Raw genomic sequence first — 18771 nt, 5'->3', positions numbered from 1 at the left:
TAAAACTAATTAAAGAAAGGAGACGAAAACATGATTTTGATCTTATTGGGGAAAAATTGGGGAATTATTTAAACATTGTAATATTGAAGACAATGAAGTAAACAACAAACCATTGACCCTGTTCGGGCGCCAGGTTATGAAGTAAACCAAAAACAGGTGTGTCTAAAAGAGGATGAAAAAAAGACTTCGGTGACGCCTTCTTGTTACTGCATGGAATATAAGGTATGAGCGACCGTGAAACCCCATCAGGGCGGCTGCTCTTCGTCCGGGACCCGTTTCACAGCCTAAGTTGACACAAGAGAAAGTAAAACTGACCCAAAGTATATGTTGTCTGGTGAAAGCCGTTAAAATGTGTACATCACTGCATGTGAAACTACTATAATGTATACATCTCATGGTAGCACAAAGTTCACTTCATCAACATTTTAACACAAATTAAAGTCTGAATTATCCATCTTTTTTTTTTTTTTTTTTTTTTAACTAAGAAAATAATCACAATTCGGACTTAATTTTCACTCTGCTTGTTATAGTTTTTTTTTTTTTTTTTAAAGGCAAAATTATAATTCCTCCATTCCAGCCCACAAAACAATAACCCGATTTTTCATTCAGGTTTCAGTGTATTTTGGATTTAGGTGCACCCTACCTTTAGGATATTGATCTTTTTTAGACATAGACATAGATCCGTGTGTTATCCCCTTTTTGTTCTCCTTAGGGCAGGCTGTGAACACGTGTCCCCCCCCCCCCCCCCCCGAGATCTTTGTGATAATTATAAAGAAGACCTTTGTATAGTATGCAGCATCTTTACACCTTTCTCTGTGGTTTTCCCTGCGGGCCTGCGGACCTTCTGCTCCCCCCCTCCGCCCCTCCTTCTTCCCAGCAGCCCTGTATTGTTGTGTACGGTGGACCGTACTAAGTGCGGCACGAAGCAGGGGCGTATCGATCAGTCCGGCGGTTCGGGACAGCTCCGGTCTCTCTTTGCCTTGTTTTTAGTCTGACCATGCACCAGGAGCCCGAGGCCCGGCCCCGCAGCTCGACCGCGTTCCGTCCGCACGCTCGCACCGGAGGTTGACGGTCAAACCCCGCCGGAGTGCTCCTGGGCCAAGTGGAGAGCAGAGGAGGAGGAGGCGGAGGGGGAGAGACAATAAACTGAGGGAGCAGCGGGCGGACAGCCATTGCTTCCACTGCAGCTAATAAAGAAAACAGCGTCTGTGCATCCCGGAGACAACAGACGGAGGGAGGACCGCATCCGAGAGCCGCCTGCCGGGACCCGAACCCGCACCTCCGCATCCTTTGTCAACATGCAGCGTCCCGCCGTGTTGTTGATGTGGTCGCTGCCTGTCCTGTGTGCCATCATCAGAACCTCCAGAGCTGCAGCCCCTGTGTCCCGTAAGTACACACACACACACACACACACACACACACACACACACACACACACACACACACACACACACACACACACACACACACACACACACACACACACACACACACACACACACACACACACACACACACACACACACACACACACACTTGCTGGGACTGGAGCAGCTGTCCATGGATGCAGACTGCCAGCATGAGGCCGAGGCTCCAGCATCACCAGCAGGGCGGCTGATGCTGATCCAGGCACGTTAAACATGATGCTCACGGTCAAGATTACATTCATATGTAAGGTGGTTTAGTATTTAAAGTAGTGCTGCAAAGTGCTATAGTGTTTGCATGTTGGCTGCATTGCACATCACTCTATAACTGTAACTGCACTTTTCTGCTATAAACTCTGCAGATATGTGTTGATTTTCTGTTCCGCGGTGCAGATTTTTAGTGGAATTGTGCTGGACTGTCCATTTTAAATAACTGACGTTTTCATTTCACCCGCAATTGACAAAGATGTGAGATTTGTTTGTCGCAGACCTTTGAGTACAAGTGTACAGCGCCAGCATTTGGCTACAGAAGTGTTTGCGTGGCCTCAGTGCTGCTGGTATTGCAGGTTGGAGGGTGTACCGTCTGCAGGTAAAAGGAAACCCATTACTTTATCGCCAATCTTTGACCGATCCAAAAACATCAGAAGACACTGCCAGATTTAATCATCTGGTTTAAGCACTTTTCTAGAGCTTAAACTTCAAGAAACTGAATTTTTGCTCTTTCATCTTATCCTAGAATTGGTTCCAGTTCATAGTGTTCCAGCTCTATGCTCATTGTCTATGTCTGCAAAGTCATTTTGGTTCAGAGGCCACATACAATGCAATAAAAAATGGAATGGGCCTGACCAGTGGAATATAGTGCCATAATCGCCATTGAAGTTAGACTTCAAAGTTTTTAATTTGTTGTCTATGACCAATACTTATGTTGTGTTGTGTTGTGGTTGCTACATTTGTTTACAAAAACTGTGGTATAAAGTTGATGGTTTGCAATTCTAACAATTTACTGTTTCTTTATTAAGGCAAAGGCCTTAATATTTGACACCCCTGCTGTATAGGAATAAACACACACCAGGCAGATCTTTGGGTGAAGTTGCTGCTTAAACTGCTGGAAAAAAAAAAAACTTCCACAGAGATTTTGGTCTTTATGAACAAATCAGAACTGCACATTTCCAACACATTCATGGACTTCACATCCTCTTTCACGACATCCCAGGCGTGGTAGCCTCATTTTAGTCCATTGAAGTCATCGTCACCTTCAAAAAAAACAATTGTTTTGGAGGTTTATGACACAGTTTGTTATTGTGCTGTTCACAAGATTGTACACTGTGGCTATAATAGGCTGGACTTGGTCAGGAATAATACTCAGGTTGGCGGTGGCATTTTAATGGTGTTTAATTAATTGTAAGGTGCCAATAACCCCCCCCCCTAATAATTTGAGTGTGTTTGGATATTTGACTTGCATTTTCATGTGTAATTGCAGCAATGCCCAAATATGTTTGCCGAAATAGTTTATTTTCTTCCCCCCCACGTTCATCCATCACGGTCACATTAGCTGTAACAGTGAAATGAAGGAAAATCACTCCAGCCTCTGTTTGTTGGGACAAAACCGCTTCCACCTTGACATATATCTTTTTACTGTCCTTATGAAAAGGCACAGAATTTGTACTATAAAAACACAATTTGTTATTTAATGTCATTAAGAGGCGAGTTGTTTTATCACAGTTTTCATTCACAAAATTAGCTTGAAAACAATATATCCACCTGAGACTTCATTCTGCATCTCTTTGGTTTGATGCAGTAAAATACCTTCCTCCATGTTTAGACTTGTCTCGTTGTAGTAGCTCACTTTAACAGAACGTCAGCTGAGTGGACAGCCTCACGGATAGTATCCTGTGGGGCAGCTTGATAAACTTGCAGATTCATTCAGGCTTCTTTTTTCTTTTCTTTTTTTTTTTACTTCCTGTTCCTGGAGCCACCAGATCTCATGGTACAGCTCATTTCAAAGAAGTGTTGCTTGTCATCACAGTGCTGGTAAAGTCATGGTGAGTCAAAAGGTGCTGCACAGAGTGAACTGATCCAGGCCTCCCAAGTCCTCATGAGAGATTTCTGTTTCGGTATAAATGCCAAAAAAGTATTGTACGTCAGTACATTTTGATGTACGAGACATGCTGCTATTATTAAGCAAACCACTTCAGTTCGATACGGTTTTACTTTTTATATTACAGCCATCGAATGTTTTGGTGTCGAAATGCTATTTGTACTGAATAAGTTACCTTAGTTTTGGTTGGTTGTACTTCTCATTCATAACAATGTACTTTATTACATAATGAGGAAGAAGTACATATTCTCAGGTGAGTTTTCTTTTAACAATCTGTGTTTATGTTCAGGTCAGATCTGTAGGATCTCCTGCTGGAGCTAAACACTCTGTATCCCACATAGGAGATTCAGCGACCTATTTTTATTATTATTTTTGAACAAGAAGTATATATAGCTTCCTGCAGTGTGCAAGACAAAAAAAAAAAAATCTGAGCAAAGTCCCAATTTGCACCATTGTTTCTTTGGAACCAAACATCTGAAACAACTTTGTGACCTTCAAACTAAAAAATGTGATGCACTTTTGAAGATTTCTAAAAAAAGAAAGCCTATATGTTTAATAATAATGATATGAACATAAATAATAGAAAAATTGTAAATGATAGATAGGCGATAAATTACAATGGAATTTAATATATTTTCCACATTCATCTATGTTTGTTAGACTCTGGCCTTGATTTTTCAAACACAAATTTATATATTTGTAACATGAACTTTCACTTGACTGCTTAGTAAAGGCCGATCTTTGGCCTTGTTTCCAAGTGAACACATCGTTTTTGAGCTTTTGTTTCAGAGAAGCTTTGCGTTTTCACGGCAACATTTTTAAAACGATGTCCGTTCTTGCGGAAATTGCAGAAACGCTGAAAAACAATACAGTCAATCAGCATGTAAGACCACAAGCTATTGCTGTTAGTCGTTTTCATAATGAAACCACACACACATGGCCGCAGACAACAATACACAATTAACATTAACATTTTTACTGCAGCCGTGGTGCCCATGACCATTAACAGCGTTTCAGAAAAGTAGCGTTTTTCCCTCATCTGCACAGAGATGGAGTTGGAGCATTTTTCAAAAAGCTGTGTCCTCCAAAATAAACAGACATGCAAAATGTTACGGAAGGTTTCACTTTCCATTTCAAAGCATTTTCCTGTAAACAGGGCCTGTAATGTGTTGCTTTTTTTTTTTTTTTATCCCTTATTGCAGCAGCCATGCTTTATACATGTTTTTTTTTTTTTTTCTTGATGGTCTCAGAGTTGATAATCCCATTCTGTAAAGTTTAGTAAAGTCACTTACTTTGTTTAATTCATCCCACACTCTGCATTGTTTATACCATTATTCATTTCTGGGGGGGGGGAAAAATCTATTTTCCAGTTGATATTTTATAATAATATTTAGTTAATTGACCATAAAGTGGTTTACCCTGGGAGGCGTGGTCACCCTAAGAAATGTCAAAGTGCAGTAGTTAAACAAGTGTACCACCAAGAATTTAATATTTCATTATGGAAAGGGAGACATGAGTAATCATGAATTCAAGTGGAAAGGTCAGGTTACTAACCCTGTCTCTGAAGCATTAATACTGACCTGCAAAGATTAGAAATCATCTTTTATCCACCTTATTTAAAAAAAACTGCATTTATTGTATTCCCATCATAATATGACATCTTGGGTTTTTTTGGTTGTTTTTTTTTTTTTTTTTAGGAAAGACTACAGCAGGAGGCTCTGAATGGGCCGCGCACTTCAAATGACGTGGCAATACGTTTTTGTTGGGTGGAGGTGCACTCCACGTTTTCTTTCTGGAGCTGATGTATTTTTTTCTTGTTCCTTTAAACTGCTTAATACATGCTTGGCGTGTTGTTTTGTAATGCATATGAGGGGGGTCATTATCATAGCCTGCACCTGCCCCCCTCACACACACACACACACACACACACACACACCAATTCAAACCCCTCCCCCATACATTTCCAAGGCAGAGTTACATTTATATACAAAACATCCATCTTCTCTATATGCTTCAACCACAGTAGGGTCACATGGGGGGCTCTTATCCCTAGTGGACAACGTGTGAAAGGCAGGTCACACTCTGGACACACACACACACACACACACACACACACACACACACACACACACACACACACACACACACACACGCTAATTTAGATATAAAGGAAAAACCATATTCCTTTTCTGTTTGTACCATGAGCATGTATAGAAATCGTGTTGTTTCTGTGAAACACAAAGGAGGAATGGTGGAAAAGATACCAGCTAGCAGAAATACTTGTTTTTATGTATTGGTTTAATGCCCTGAACATCCGTCCAACCAGACTAATGAGACAAGAAGACCCCTTACTGACAGGAAGAATCAAAACACTCAAGCATGGCTAAAACGCTGTGCAGTGGCCAATAACAAGCGACATGCCGTGATTATAAAAAATATAGACTGCAGCAGGAAGGAGGGCTCCAAGAGTGCCGGGAGTGTTAGGGGGGAGGGACGTGAAGCACGTCCACACTTGATTGATTTGATTCGATTAAAATGAGCCGTGGACTTGCGTCTTTTCGATTCTGATTTATTTGCGGAAGTGTGATTGCTCCCATCTGATCCCCCTTGCTCCGTTTGTGCATCGACGAAACGTCCGTCTTCTTTGATAAAAGTTTTCAGTGTCTGACTTGTTTTCATCGGCTTTATTTCTGTTTTTTTTTTCTTTTTCTCTGTGATTCAGGAAAGTGTGAAGACAGTTTGGCCACCCCCCTCCCCTATAGCTCCCTCACCAGTTCATCTATTTACGCTCGGGGTTATGGAGCTGGTTATGCCAAACTCAACAGGAAACAAGGTATTTAAAAAGTGTTTAGCTGAATTACTGTTTTATGTAAGTGTAACTGTTGTAAACTATGATTCATATTTATAGTAACCATAGTTTGGTTCTTAAATGGATCTCATGTGATTGACTGAAAATGACAAATATATCTGATTGCCTGTAAAGACCAATCTTGAAAACAATGCATTTGTGGAAGGGATCTTACCAGAACACTCAAAAAAAATCTACAAATTATTACCGAAGCAGTGGCACACATGAATGTTAAGAGATTTACATCATGACGGCACAATGAGAAGTTCAAATATACATGGTAAGCCATTAAAACTGGGAGGCCCTTTGTTTTCATAAACAATTAGTCACTTACCATGTGAGAAGAAATATCAAATAAACTTAATTTCAATTAAAAAAAAGTTTTATAAGTTTTTTCTGCAAAATAATATATAATGAATGTAATTCAAACAAATTGTAAGTCTATTATTGCGTGTGGCATTCAGCCAAAGCTTGGTGCATTTATTTATATTATGTCATATGCAAACGTCAACATTTCCATGGAAGATCCACCACTGCGGCAAATCAACCATCATAGAAGTTTCATTGAGGAAATCCTCATTTTGCAGCTTTCGCACGTCTTCAGCTTTTTATTCTGTCGCCCGCCACGCAGGTTCTGGAGGCTGGTCACCCTTGGATACAGACCGTTACCAGTGGTTACAGGTAGACCTGGGTTCCAGGAAGCAGGTGGTTGCCATAGCAACGCAGGGTCGCTACAGTAGCTCCGACTGGACCAGCAAGTATCGGCTGCTGTACAGCGACACGCAGAAGAACTGGAGGCCTTATCTACAGGATGGAAACATTTGGGTGAGGAAAACATGTGTGCTTCCTTCGTACCTGGTGGCAACAAGAAGTCAGAATCGCAATATAAACATGTATTAATCTCAAATCATCAATCAGGTTTTCATTTGTGAGGTACGGTGGTGCTAAACCTTTAGTATAAGTTCTTGCACGGAAAATACATTTATTCACCATCATAGAATAGGACGTACAATTTCGAAAGAAAACAAAGTCAACGTCAATGTGTATTTATTTATTTATTTATCAAATACCCATTTGTGATTATGCTGACACGGCTGTTTTCAGACCTTTGAGGGGAACGTGAATAGCGAAGGTGTGGTTCGTCACGAGCTGCAGCACGCCATCCTGGCTCGCTACATCCGCTTGATCCCACTGGATTGGAGCAAGGAGGGGCGCATCGGCCTGCGTCTGGAGCTCTACGGCTGCTCATACTGTGAGTGCAGATTGATCCAAGCAGCGTCCAGACATGCATCGAGTGCATCATTCATTTTCTTATGTTGCATGTATGAAGGGTGGAAAGATCCACTGACCTCAGCGTTTCATTAAACAGGGGGCATGTGATCGTGCCGTGGCAGGAAACATAAACCTTATTACTACGCTGCTTCTACAAATTAATTTTAAGCACAAAATCAAGAATATGATCACAAATTAATGCGAATCAAACTGATTTTATATATTCAATGTCCAAACCTATAAATCAGCAGCACTTTCATCTTCAGCTACGAGCTCACAATTAGTGATGCTTTAAAAATCCAAGTATTTCATGAAGATATGAGTGATTCTCAACTGTTTGGTTCATTGACGATTTCCAATTATTTAATTCCTAATAAAAAAAAACCCAATGCAAATGACAGTGCAAACCTGAACATTAAGGCAAATGTAAAAAAAAAATGAAAAAACACATAATTAAAAGGATATTCAGTATTCCGTTGCTGTTTATTCATATAAACCAAAAGCCAGACTTTCCTTTAGAGTTTCAATCAATCAAATGCTTTCATATTTCTAATATGAATCCACATCAAACATTGTCATTTGTTCCACAGGGGCCGACGTGATCAGTTTTGACGGACACAGCGTCATCTCCTACCGCTTCAGGAGTAAGAAGATAAAGATTGTGAAGGATATCATCTCCTTGAAGTTCAGAACCACAGCCGGCGAGGGGGTGCTGCTGCATGGCGAGGGGCAGCAGGGGGACTACATCTCCCTGGAGCTCCGCAGGGCAAGACTGCAGCTCAGCATCAACTTGGGTAAGCCTTCCAAGTAATTTGTGATGGACGTGTTACAAAACGAATAAATAATGAAGAAAAGAGGATTTCCGACATTTGCCTTTGAAGGAAAGTGTAGACAGAATTTGAATGGAAAGGGTTATATAATTACACTTTAAATAGAGTTTGAACAACGACGACAAAAAAAAAAACAAAGCAGTTGAATTAAGATAATCTTCTCCTGGATGTACTACAAAGTACAGCACTCGACGTCTGAAAAAAAAAAAAAAAAGAAAAAGGATTTGATCAGCACTGAGAACACGTGTTGATGTCTGTCTCCAGGCAGTAACCAGTACGGCTCGATTCAGGGCCACACCTCTGTGACCAGCGGGAGTTTACTGGACGATGACCACTGGCACTCAGTTCTCATCGAGCGTTACCGCAGGAATGTCAATTTCACTCTGGACCACCACACCCAGCAGTTCAGGACCAACGGAGAGTTTGACCACCTGGATCTGGACTACGAGGTGAGGAGACCATGCGGCGCATCCTGCCTGCAGAATCTCTTCGTTATCTGGCGTCGCTTCATGAGACGTCTCGATTAGCAGCACGGCGAAGTGGGTCATCGACTCGGTGACTCATCCCGAGATTTTTCCATTGTGCTTCGTCTCATTTTCTCTTTTCTGCATATGTAATGAATTTCTTAATTTGGGGAAGAAAAACAACACAAAATGATCTTACCGTCCTGGTTGAACACCTTGTTAAAAGTCTAAGGCTGAAGTCTACAACTTTTTTAACCAAAAGAGGCGTTTTTCCCATTTTCCACCAAATATAAATCTTCAGGAGCTGCAAAACATGTTGAACCTATAAAATATAGATAAACAAGCTCATTAGGTTGCATATATCATTTTGCTGTACATACAAAAACTGTCTTGTGTTGTATTTATGAAGTTAATTGACTACAATTTTGATCTTTTTTTTTTTTTACTGTTTTCAGCAGTTTCAACTTTTTTTGTCGACTTTAGTGAACTGACCAATTTTAGTTGTCGGTTTTTTTCTTTCATTCTTTTTTTTTACAATTGCACCCATTTTTTTTTCTTGTTTCAGAAGCTGTTCTAAGTTATTTTAGCAACCCAAGTCCTCCATTCACCTCCAGCCCGTTTTTATGTCCTGTGATTCCCTGTCGCATCAATTCCTCATTTGCGATGTCATCAAAACAATAAAAAAAAATTAAAATACATTATCATTCACATTATTGGTATTTGGATGTACTTCATATCATGGTATAACAATGTAAGGTTGTTATCAGTCATATGACATTCCATTAAAGATCCTAATGGATGGAAAACTACGCCTTTATAGAGCATCCAGATCTTTAAAACCAGGAAATAATTGAAACTATAATTACACCACCACTGTCTGTACTTTCTTCACAAGTACTAAATTACACGGTCAGAATTTACTAATGATTAATGGTAAAAATGCTGGTAGGTGTTTTGCATGAGTCGCTTTTTAATTTTTATTTTTTTTTACAATTGGAGCTCGACCAATTCTATGTTTCAGTTCAATATAAAGATTAATCAGATATAAAGTCTTAATCGTGAAATTGGAGGGCGATCAGAGGAGCTCACAGTTCTCTGTGTTGTGTGGTCTCAGATAAGCTTCGGCGGACTTCCTGTGTCTGCAAAGCCCAGCTCGGCGGGCAAAGAGAACTTTGTGGGCTGCATGGAGGGAATCACCTACAACGGAGACAACATCACCAACCTGGTGCGCAGGAAGAAGGTGGACACCACCAGCTTTGTAAGTGTCTTTTCTCCAACTGATCTGCTCATTTATTTCCCTGAAAGTGGCTATGTAGAAGTGCACAGCTTCATTTGTTCTTCATTCTCTCTCTCCCTCCCTCCCTCCCTCTCTCTCTCTCTCTGTGCATCTCCCATCGCAGCGTAACCTGACGTTTTCCTGCGCCGAGTCCAACTCCTTCCCCGTGTTCTTCAACTCCACGTCCTTCCTGCGGCTGCCGGGTCAGAGCGACAGCGACACCCTGTCGGTCAGCCTGTCGTTCCGGACGTGGAACCCCAACGGGCTGCTGATGTTCACGACGCTGGCCGACGGCTGGGTGGAGGTGGGGCTGACCGACGGTAAAGTCACCATCTACATGAACGTGACGCAGAAGAAGAACACGCGCATTGACATCTCGTCGGGTAAACTCGGCTCCGGGTTCCTCTTTTCTTTCTCTCCATTAGGAATTCAAACATCTTCTCCTCTGTCCTCCTTCCCCACACCAATAACTTCTTCTCTCCTATAGCAGCTCCACTCTCTTTTTCCCTGCATAGCCATGGTTTCTCCCCGATACATGGGAAAAAACCACCTCTTTCACTTTCCAACCAAACTAGTCAACATGGGTCTTCCCTCTAATGTACTCACTCTTAATCGTGTCTGTTCCTGACCTCAGCTCAGGCTATGACTTTCACAAGGGGCACCTGTCAATTGTTTTTGTTTTAAAAATAAGTAAGTCAGCTTTAAGTAATTTGTCTCAAAAAACTACAAAATTTAAGCCTTTACATAGAAGTGAGTCATTTATTTAGAAATTAAAAAAAAAAAAAAAAAAAAGCAACTAATTTAATAGTCTCTCTGATCTGCACAAAGGTGGGCTCACAAAGGAAGAAAAAAGTACAAAAAAAGTACAAAGCCAAACACAAGTCAGCACTTCTATCATCCATGAGCATAACTGCTGCTCATATTAAATGTCAAATATGTGTAGTTGTAACAGAAGTGTGTTTCGTCCTCCAGGTTCAGGTTTGAATGATGGCCAGTGGCACAGTGTCCATCTGAATGCGCTGGAGAACTACGCCATGCTGACAGTGGACGGAGACGAGGCGTCCACAGTCCGGACCGCCATCCCGATCCAGATCCAGACCGGGGGAACCTACTACTTCGGAGGTGATGACTTATTAACGCGAAGAAACGTTTAGCTGCGGCAGAGTGCTGAACTGTTGGAGCGTGACCGTGACCTCTGACCTCGTCCACCTCGTCCCCAGGTTACTTCCTGCACACCAACGCCCGATCGCATCAGCGCTCCTTCCAGGGCTGCATGCAGATGATCCACATTGACGACCACCTGGCGGACCTGCGGGCCGTGGAGCAGGGACTCATCGGGACCTTTGAAAACGTCAGCCTGGACATGTGTGCCATCATCGACAGGTCGGCCGCACAGAAAACATTACGTCGTATTTGACTAATGGGAGGCGCACGGCGGGAGCTCAGAATTGTTGGACGTGGTTTCGTTCTTCCTGACTCTCCCGCCTGTTGCTCGACAGGTGCGTTCCCAACCACTGTGAGCACGGCGGCCGCTGTTCTCAGACCTGGGACACGTTCAGCTGCAACTGCAGCGGTACTGGCTACACGGGAGCTACCTGCCATACCCGTATGTACATACACACACACACACACACACACACTGCTTTGTGTCTTCTAAGCTGTGTGGTGTATCTTTGCTGCAGCACTGTATCAGCAGTCCTGTGAGGAGTACAAGCACCAGGGGAAGACTTCAGGCAGCTACTGGATCGACCCAGACGGCAGCGGCCCCATTGCCCCCTTCAGGGTCATCTGTGACATGGAAGGTGAAAAACGTCACGCTGGAACAAATCATGATTTTTAAATTGCAATGCTGAATGACCTTTTGCGACTTGGAATTTTTATGCACCATTCATATATATATATACAAAAAACTCAGGAAAAATGTCAAACACACATTTCACAATTTCTATCCAAAATGTCAGTTAAAAAAAATGCTGGCATCATACTAAGTCCTACTACCGTACAGTGTACTGCGCTGTTTGTTACAAAGAAGTCTAAATGTTAATTATTAGAGTCCTTGGGCATAAATAAATCATAAAAACCACTTGCACTAGACATAAAGATATGTGGAAGTTACCAAATATGGTCATTTGCCTCATAAATAGATAAAAAGAACATGACACTTCACCTCCATGATCTTTATTAGATATGTCAATATGTTTTTTTTTTTTTTACCATTTGTGTTGAATGTCCTGTTAATGTAGTGTAAAGTGTTGCGGGATCATTCATGGGGTGTCCAATTCGGCCAAACCACTAAGCAAATGGTAAAAATTTCAAAGAAAGACCCGAGCTGACATATTAACGATGCTGCCATGAAAGATGGCTACATTTTTGCTGGGAAACCAGCCTCAAAGTCATGTTGTCAGGGTGGGTTTGTAAAAACAGGCAGAATGCAACAGCTGTAGGATGAGTTTTTTTGGACATTTCACTGTATTTTGCACCAGAAGATTTGAATTAAAATTGGATTCATGTTGAGATTGTAGCCATTTCCTGTAGTAAATCTTTGGGTTTTGTTGAAATATAGACATTTTTAATCATGTATGCTCTGTGCAAAGAAAAACTCTAACATTTTATTTTGAAGGTACTCCTTTAACAGTGTGGCTTATTCAAGATGAAATTGGGTGATGTGTGGCCCCTGAACTGAAATGTGTTTTGACATTCCTGGTACATGAAGACAGCATTAAGGTTATGTTTGTTGTTCTTTCAGAGGAAACGGTTTGGACCACACTGAAGAACAACCTGTCGCCTCAGACTTCTGTTTCTAGTGCAGACCAGGAAGGAAAAGCAGTGCTGCAGATTACTTATAACGTGACTGACGAGCAGGTACACGTTCACCTTCTCTTGGACTCACTTTCCCAGTTTTTAATAAAGCTGTGATCTCTTAAAAAAAACAAAACCTTTGGATATATGTTTATGTCCGGTGTGAACAGGTACTGTCAGTGACCAACATCGCCGAGACGTGTGAGCAGTACGTGGCGTACGCCTGCAGAATGTCCCGCCTGCTCAACAGTCCAGGTGAAGCGTCTTGATGCGTTTGATGTGGAAAGGTGTGTGTCTGAGCCCGTTCTTGACCCCAGCCGCTTGACGTGACTCGCAGATGGCGTCCCATTCACCTGGTGGGTCGGAAGAGCCAACGAGAGGCATTTCTACTGGGGCGGGTCCGGGCCGGGGATACAGAAGTGTCTGTGTGGCATCGAGCACAACTGCACTGACTCGAAGCACCACTGCAACTGTGACGCAGACCAGCGAGCCTGGTGAGTCACGCCCGTACTGCAGAGACTCTGCCGACACTCTAAAAATCTAACCCGTTCGTTCCGCGTGCCGGTCGTTTGCAGGAGGGAGGACGCGGGCCTGCTGGTGTATAAAGACCACCTGCCCGTCAGTCAGGTGGTAGTGGGCGACACCAGCCGAGCTGGATCTGAGGCCAAGCTGACAGTGGGGCCTCTGAAATGCCAGGGGGACCGTGAGTCTTTCTCATGAACGAGAATCTTCCCATAACGTTGTCAGTGTCTGTGAAGAGGCATGTGTAGCAGCTGACCTGCTCCTCTTCTCTGAAGGGAACTACTGGAACTCGGCGTCCTTCACCAGCCCCGCATCCTTCCTCCACTTCCCTTTCTTCAGAGGAGAAACCAGCACCGACATCTCTTTCTACTTCAAGACATCCTCCAGTCACGGAGTCTTTCTGGAGAATGTGGGAACCAACAACTTCCTGCACATCGAACTCAGAGGTCTGCTGCTCTCATGCTGTACATCCTACACCGCAAATCCTTTTCAATTATTTATAGGGCACTTATTGATATACTTAAGGGTTTCTCAAGACGTTTTAGAATTGAATAATTGTCTATATATACAATTCATAGCAAGACACATGTGTTTGAAACCGTAACACTGGCTGAAATCACTGAAATAGATTAGCTATTTTTCTTCAGTACATGTTTTGTCTTAAAAATGTTAAAGATACAATATATAAGAGTCAATTAGTAAGATAGTGCCATAATATCCTTTAATTTTGAACTTTAAAGCTTTTCTTTGTTGTGGCATAAAGTATATGATTTAAAAAAAAAATCTATATTTCCATTACTACTGAAAATGACAACAATCTCAACTTAAAGCCAATTTGAATAATTCCTTCTTGTGCAGAACACACATTTTTACTCAGTCTTATGTTATGTCTGCTACTCTTAAGAAATGTGTTTAAAAAAAAATCCATATTTTCTTTGAAATGGTCACAATTTCGTCGGATTGGCGCCTCTTGAGGGCCGGTTTTAGCCCACCGGCTTTATGTTTGACACTCCTGTTTTAAACTAATAATATTTCCTATTTTTACATATTACAAGGGGTTGATAGTAAATGAAGACCTCAGTTTAGAGACAATAGATGCTCAAGAAATTAATGAATCCATCTTCACCTTTCGGCGGTGATTATCTTAATGTGAAGATTTCAGGACTGTTGCTCATGGTTTAAATTTGTTTTCTTCCCTCAGGAGGCTCCGTGGTGTTCTTCTCTTTCGATGTGGGCAGTGAGCGGGTGGAGCTCAGCTTCCGCTCGCCGGCGCCTCTGAACAATGACCAGTGGCATCGAGTGGAGGCCGAGAAGAACATCAAGCAGGCCACGCTGCAGCTGGACGGACAGCACAGCGAGGTCAAGGTCACCCCGCTGCAGGGCCACGCTAAGCTGGAGTTCTACAGCGACCTCTACGTTGGTACGACACACACATACACACTCTCACACACACACACACACACACACACACACACACACACACACACACACACACACACACACACACACAACGCTCACGCTCATTTGTTCATGTTGCCTGTCTGTTTGAATCAGGTGCTTCAAGTGGCCAGAGGGGCTTCCTGGGCTGCATGCGGGCCCTGAAGATAAACGGCGTGCCCTTTGACCTGAAGGAAAAGGCAAAGGTGACCCAAGGGGTGAATCCAGGCTGTCAGGGCCACTGCAGCAGCTACGGGATGCACTGCAGGAACGGAGGGAAGTGCCTGGAGCAGTATAACGGATACTCATGTGACTGCTCCCTCACTGCATACGACGGACCCTTCTGCACGGATGGTAAGTCCGTTTTATCCAAACTATTAAGTTGAAATCTCCGAGAACCAATACTATGGTTGACCTGAACGTCCATTAATGAAGGCTTAGCCGATGAGCAAATTCACAAACATGTTACTGCTAATGTGATCATTTTTTGACCACTTCACTGTTTATACCAGACGTGTCAAACTCATTTTACTTCAGAGGCCACATACAGCACCATTTGATCTCAGTTTTGACCTACCAACAAATAATATTACAAATATTGTCTATAAATACCTCAAACTCTAAATCGCTGTCTTTGTTTTAGTGTAAGATTAATAGATTTAATGAAGGACCCTTTTACAAAACATAACAAACCCCGAAATTTTTATTAAAGACTTGCAAATTCAACAATATGATGCCTCAGTTCACCATGTACTTTACAACTTACAGATCACGGTTGGATTATTGTGACACTGTCTGTATCTTCAAATGCATAAATATTTGGCCACATGTAGCTGAAACTCAGAAATATAATAGGGATGTTTATTCACATCATAGTCAGATTAACTTCTAGAAATCTTTAAGGTAGGCACATTTCTACATCGACAGTAGTAATCCCGATCCATTATTCATTCACACAGTTGGAAGATAGAAGCACGTGTGTTTTCATTCATCGCAAACAAACAATTGATTATCTAGGTTTTGGTCTATCTGTATACATGTTCAACTATTTCACTGTGTTTAAAATCGTCCTTATAATTAGATGTTGGCGGCTACTTCGAGACGGGGACGCTGGTGCGATATGACTTCCTGCCAGAGGCGGGACCCTTCGCGCTGCGCGAGGTGAAGGGTCCCGCGGGTGTTGACGTTCAGAGCGAGGCCAACCTGACCCAGGAGGAGCTGGTGTTCAGCTTCAGCACCTACAGCGCTCCCAGCATCTTGGTCTACATCAGCTCCAGGACTCAGGACTACGTGGCCGTGGTGCTCAGACACAACGGTGAGCTCCCCGACGTCGTCGCTCGTATGCATTGGGCGTGTTTCACGAACGTAAGGCATTTACACACGCGCGCCGCGTTCGTGTTTAGGCACCCTCCAGATTCGCTACAGTCTCGGGGGGCTGACGGAGCCGTACACCATAGATGTTGACCACCGCAACATGGCCAACGGACAACCGCATTCTGTCAACATCACCAGGAACATGAGGGACATTCGGCTACAGGTTAGTGTTAATTTTTTTTTGTAAAATTCGTGGGATTGATGATCAGTGGACAATTAAATTTATTTGTTCGTTGCTGTTGCTGTGCTCTCCAGCTGGATCACTACCCCGTGTCGACATACACCCTGCCGGAGACGTCAGACACCCAGTTCAACTTGGTCAAAAGTATCTTCCTCGGAAAGGTCTTTGGTAAGTGTGTGATTGCCGTTATTTGTAACTTGAGTCTTTCACACGAGCACGTTGGGCTGGAGTTTGTTATATGGAGTTTATGGTATGTCTGCGGGAAATAAATGTGAGTGAACGCAATTTCTGCAGTGACCAACATACGCATGCGTGTGTGTTTATGTGTTCCTGACTCTAATGATGTACTGACTGCCCTTCTGAGGTTCTCCACCATTCACTTTAAAAACTTACTGCAGCATCAGCCCAATAAGACCATTTCCGCTGGTTAGTTTTCACTGCGAGGACACAGATGCTCTCTCGCTGTGTGCTGATCACTGTGCACACGCGCTCATCAAGAGGATGTAAAACCCGACCGTGTCGCTCCTCCAGAAACCGGACAGATCGACCCCATCCTGATCGAGCGCTACAACACGCCCGGCTTCGTGGGCTGCCTGTCCAGGGTTCAGCTAAACAGCGTGGCGCCACTGAAAGCCGCCCTGCGCTCCAGCGTGGCGGCACCCGTCAGCACGCATGGGATACTGGTGCCCTCCAACTGTGGCGCTTCTCCTCTCACCATCTCCTCCATGGCCTCAGCCAGCGACCCCTGGCACATGGAAGCAGGTAAACACACACACGGAGGACACGTGCAGGCCTGCAGGTTACTGACGTGCAGCGATTCAAGCAGGTAACCGATGTTTCCTGCCTTCACAGCTGGGGCTGTTTTCCCCTTCAGCGAGGACAAGAGCAGTGGCAATGGAGTGGATCGCAACTCCGCTATAATTGGAGGTGAGTTATTGACGATCAACACTCTGTCTGAAACTGTCTGAAGCTATAATGATAAAATCCAAAATAACAACATACATGCAGATATTCTCCGAAAAACACCCGAGAATTGACGAGGCAAAAAAAAAGGTGCTGGTAGATGCTGGAGGAGTGTTCAAAACCTGTACAAAAAGACAGAAAAACTGCTTCTATCCTGTATTTAAATATAGACCTCCAATGAGAGTTACTAAACCTATCTCTTGGTTTTTTTAAATGAGAATAATACATTGTATTTGTTAACATTTGTTTGTTTCTCTTACCAAACCAAACCGATCACTGAGCATTTCACATGGATTGATTACATCCCAATCACCTCCTATCTATACAGCATTTCCTGTTTAACCCCTGATAGGGAATTTATTGAAATACTTTTGAAAATGAAAATTGTGTGCCTTCATTTTTCACTATTGCAGTTTTATAAAAATCAGCCAGGGTATTATTTTAAGTCATTAATAGGCAATATGAACGGTTTTAAAGTGGAAAACTTCTCCAAAATGTATTGATTTCAGAAGTAAGAGCAGAAGAAAGAACTTATTATGAGTTTCATCACATAGCACACATTCAACTACCCGTATTTTTCCATATTTTTCGGCGTAAATGCTCAAAACCCAACTCAAGCTTCAGCCATCTCAACGTGAAGCACAACTGCTTCCACTCAACATGTTGTCGGTCTGTAAGAAATGTGAAGAAAAGTTCAACGTCCCGTCTCTCCCGCTTTGCAGGCATCATCTCCATGGTGATCTTCGTCGTCCTTTGCATCATGGTGTTTGTGATCCGCCACATGTTCCGCCACAAAGGCTCCTACCACACCAACGAGGCCAAGGGCGCCGAGTCGGCGGACTGCGCCGACGCGGCCATCATCGTCAACGACCCGGCGTTCACCGAGACCATCGACGAGAGCAAGAAGGAGTGGTTCATCTGAGCCGCGCAGGACGCCGACGCCTGACCTTAGGATGTATGTCGTTTTTTAAACTCGAGGGAACTTGTGACGAAAGGGGGAGGGTGGGTGGGGGTGGGAGGATGGGGGGGGTGTGACCGCCTGTTTGGAGCTCGAGGACATGCCGGGCGCTTTATCTCCAGACATTTTCCAGGCCAGGGGCACCAGTTGGGGGGTTTTAAAGCACAGGGCACGGCACCGACTGGCAGCGACCGCCTGGAGCTGCGCAGAGGTTTGTGTCGACAGGTTGTGTGTGTCAGAAGCGACGGCCTTCAGAGGACGGTGCCATAAAGCTGCAAGCCTTGAATGAGTGAGTATTTCCAGTAGCTTTTTTTTTTTTTTTTTT

General features: G+C 43.2%; 1 protein-coding gene across 1 annotated transcript; it reads left to right on the top strand.

The window, feature by feature from the left end:
* Nucleotides 1–1286: 1286 nt before the first annotated feature.
* On the top strand, nucleotides 1287–18410 carry cntnap2b (contactin associated protein 2b; the record flags this gene model as incomplete). The annotated part of the gene is made up of 25 exons (XM_080503949.1): nucleotides 1287–1386; nucleotides 6245–6355; nucleotides 7002–7195; nucleotides 7475–7622; nucleotides 8233–8436; nucleotides 8737–8921; nucleotides 10051–10194; nucleotides 10337–10595; nucleotides 11185–11334; nucleotides 11433–11595; nucleotides 11712–11818; nucleotides 11895–12014; nucleotides 12959–13074; nucleotides 13182–13266; nucleotides 13349–13505; nucleotides 13587–13714; nucleotides 13809–13979; nucleotides 14735–14953; nucleotides 15088–15324; nucleotides 16052–16285; nucleotides 16374–16507; nucleotides 16600–16693; nucleotides 17057–17287; nucleotides 17378–17452; nucleotides 18211–18410. The coding sequence occupies exons 1-25, from the start codon at nucleotides 1299–1301 to the stop codon at nucleotides 18408–18410; spliced, it is 3954 nt and encodes a 1317-aa protein (XP_080360075.1). The 5' UTR covers nucleotides 1287–1298.
* Nucleotides 18411–18771: the final 361 nt, after the last annotated feature.

Source organism: Blennius ocellaris (assembly GCF_963422515.1).
Source record: "Blennius ocellaris genome assembly, chromosome: 10".
NCBI lineage: Eukaryota > Metazoa > Chordata > Actinopteri > Blenniiformes > Blenniidae > Blennius > Blennius ocellaris.
This window is presented reverse-complemented; position numbering and strand designations above follow the sequence as displayed.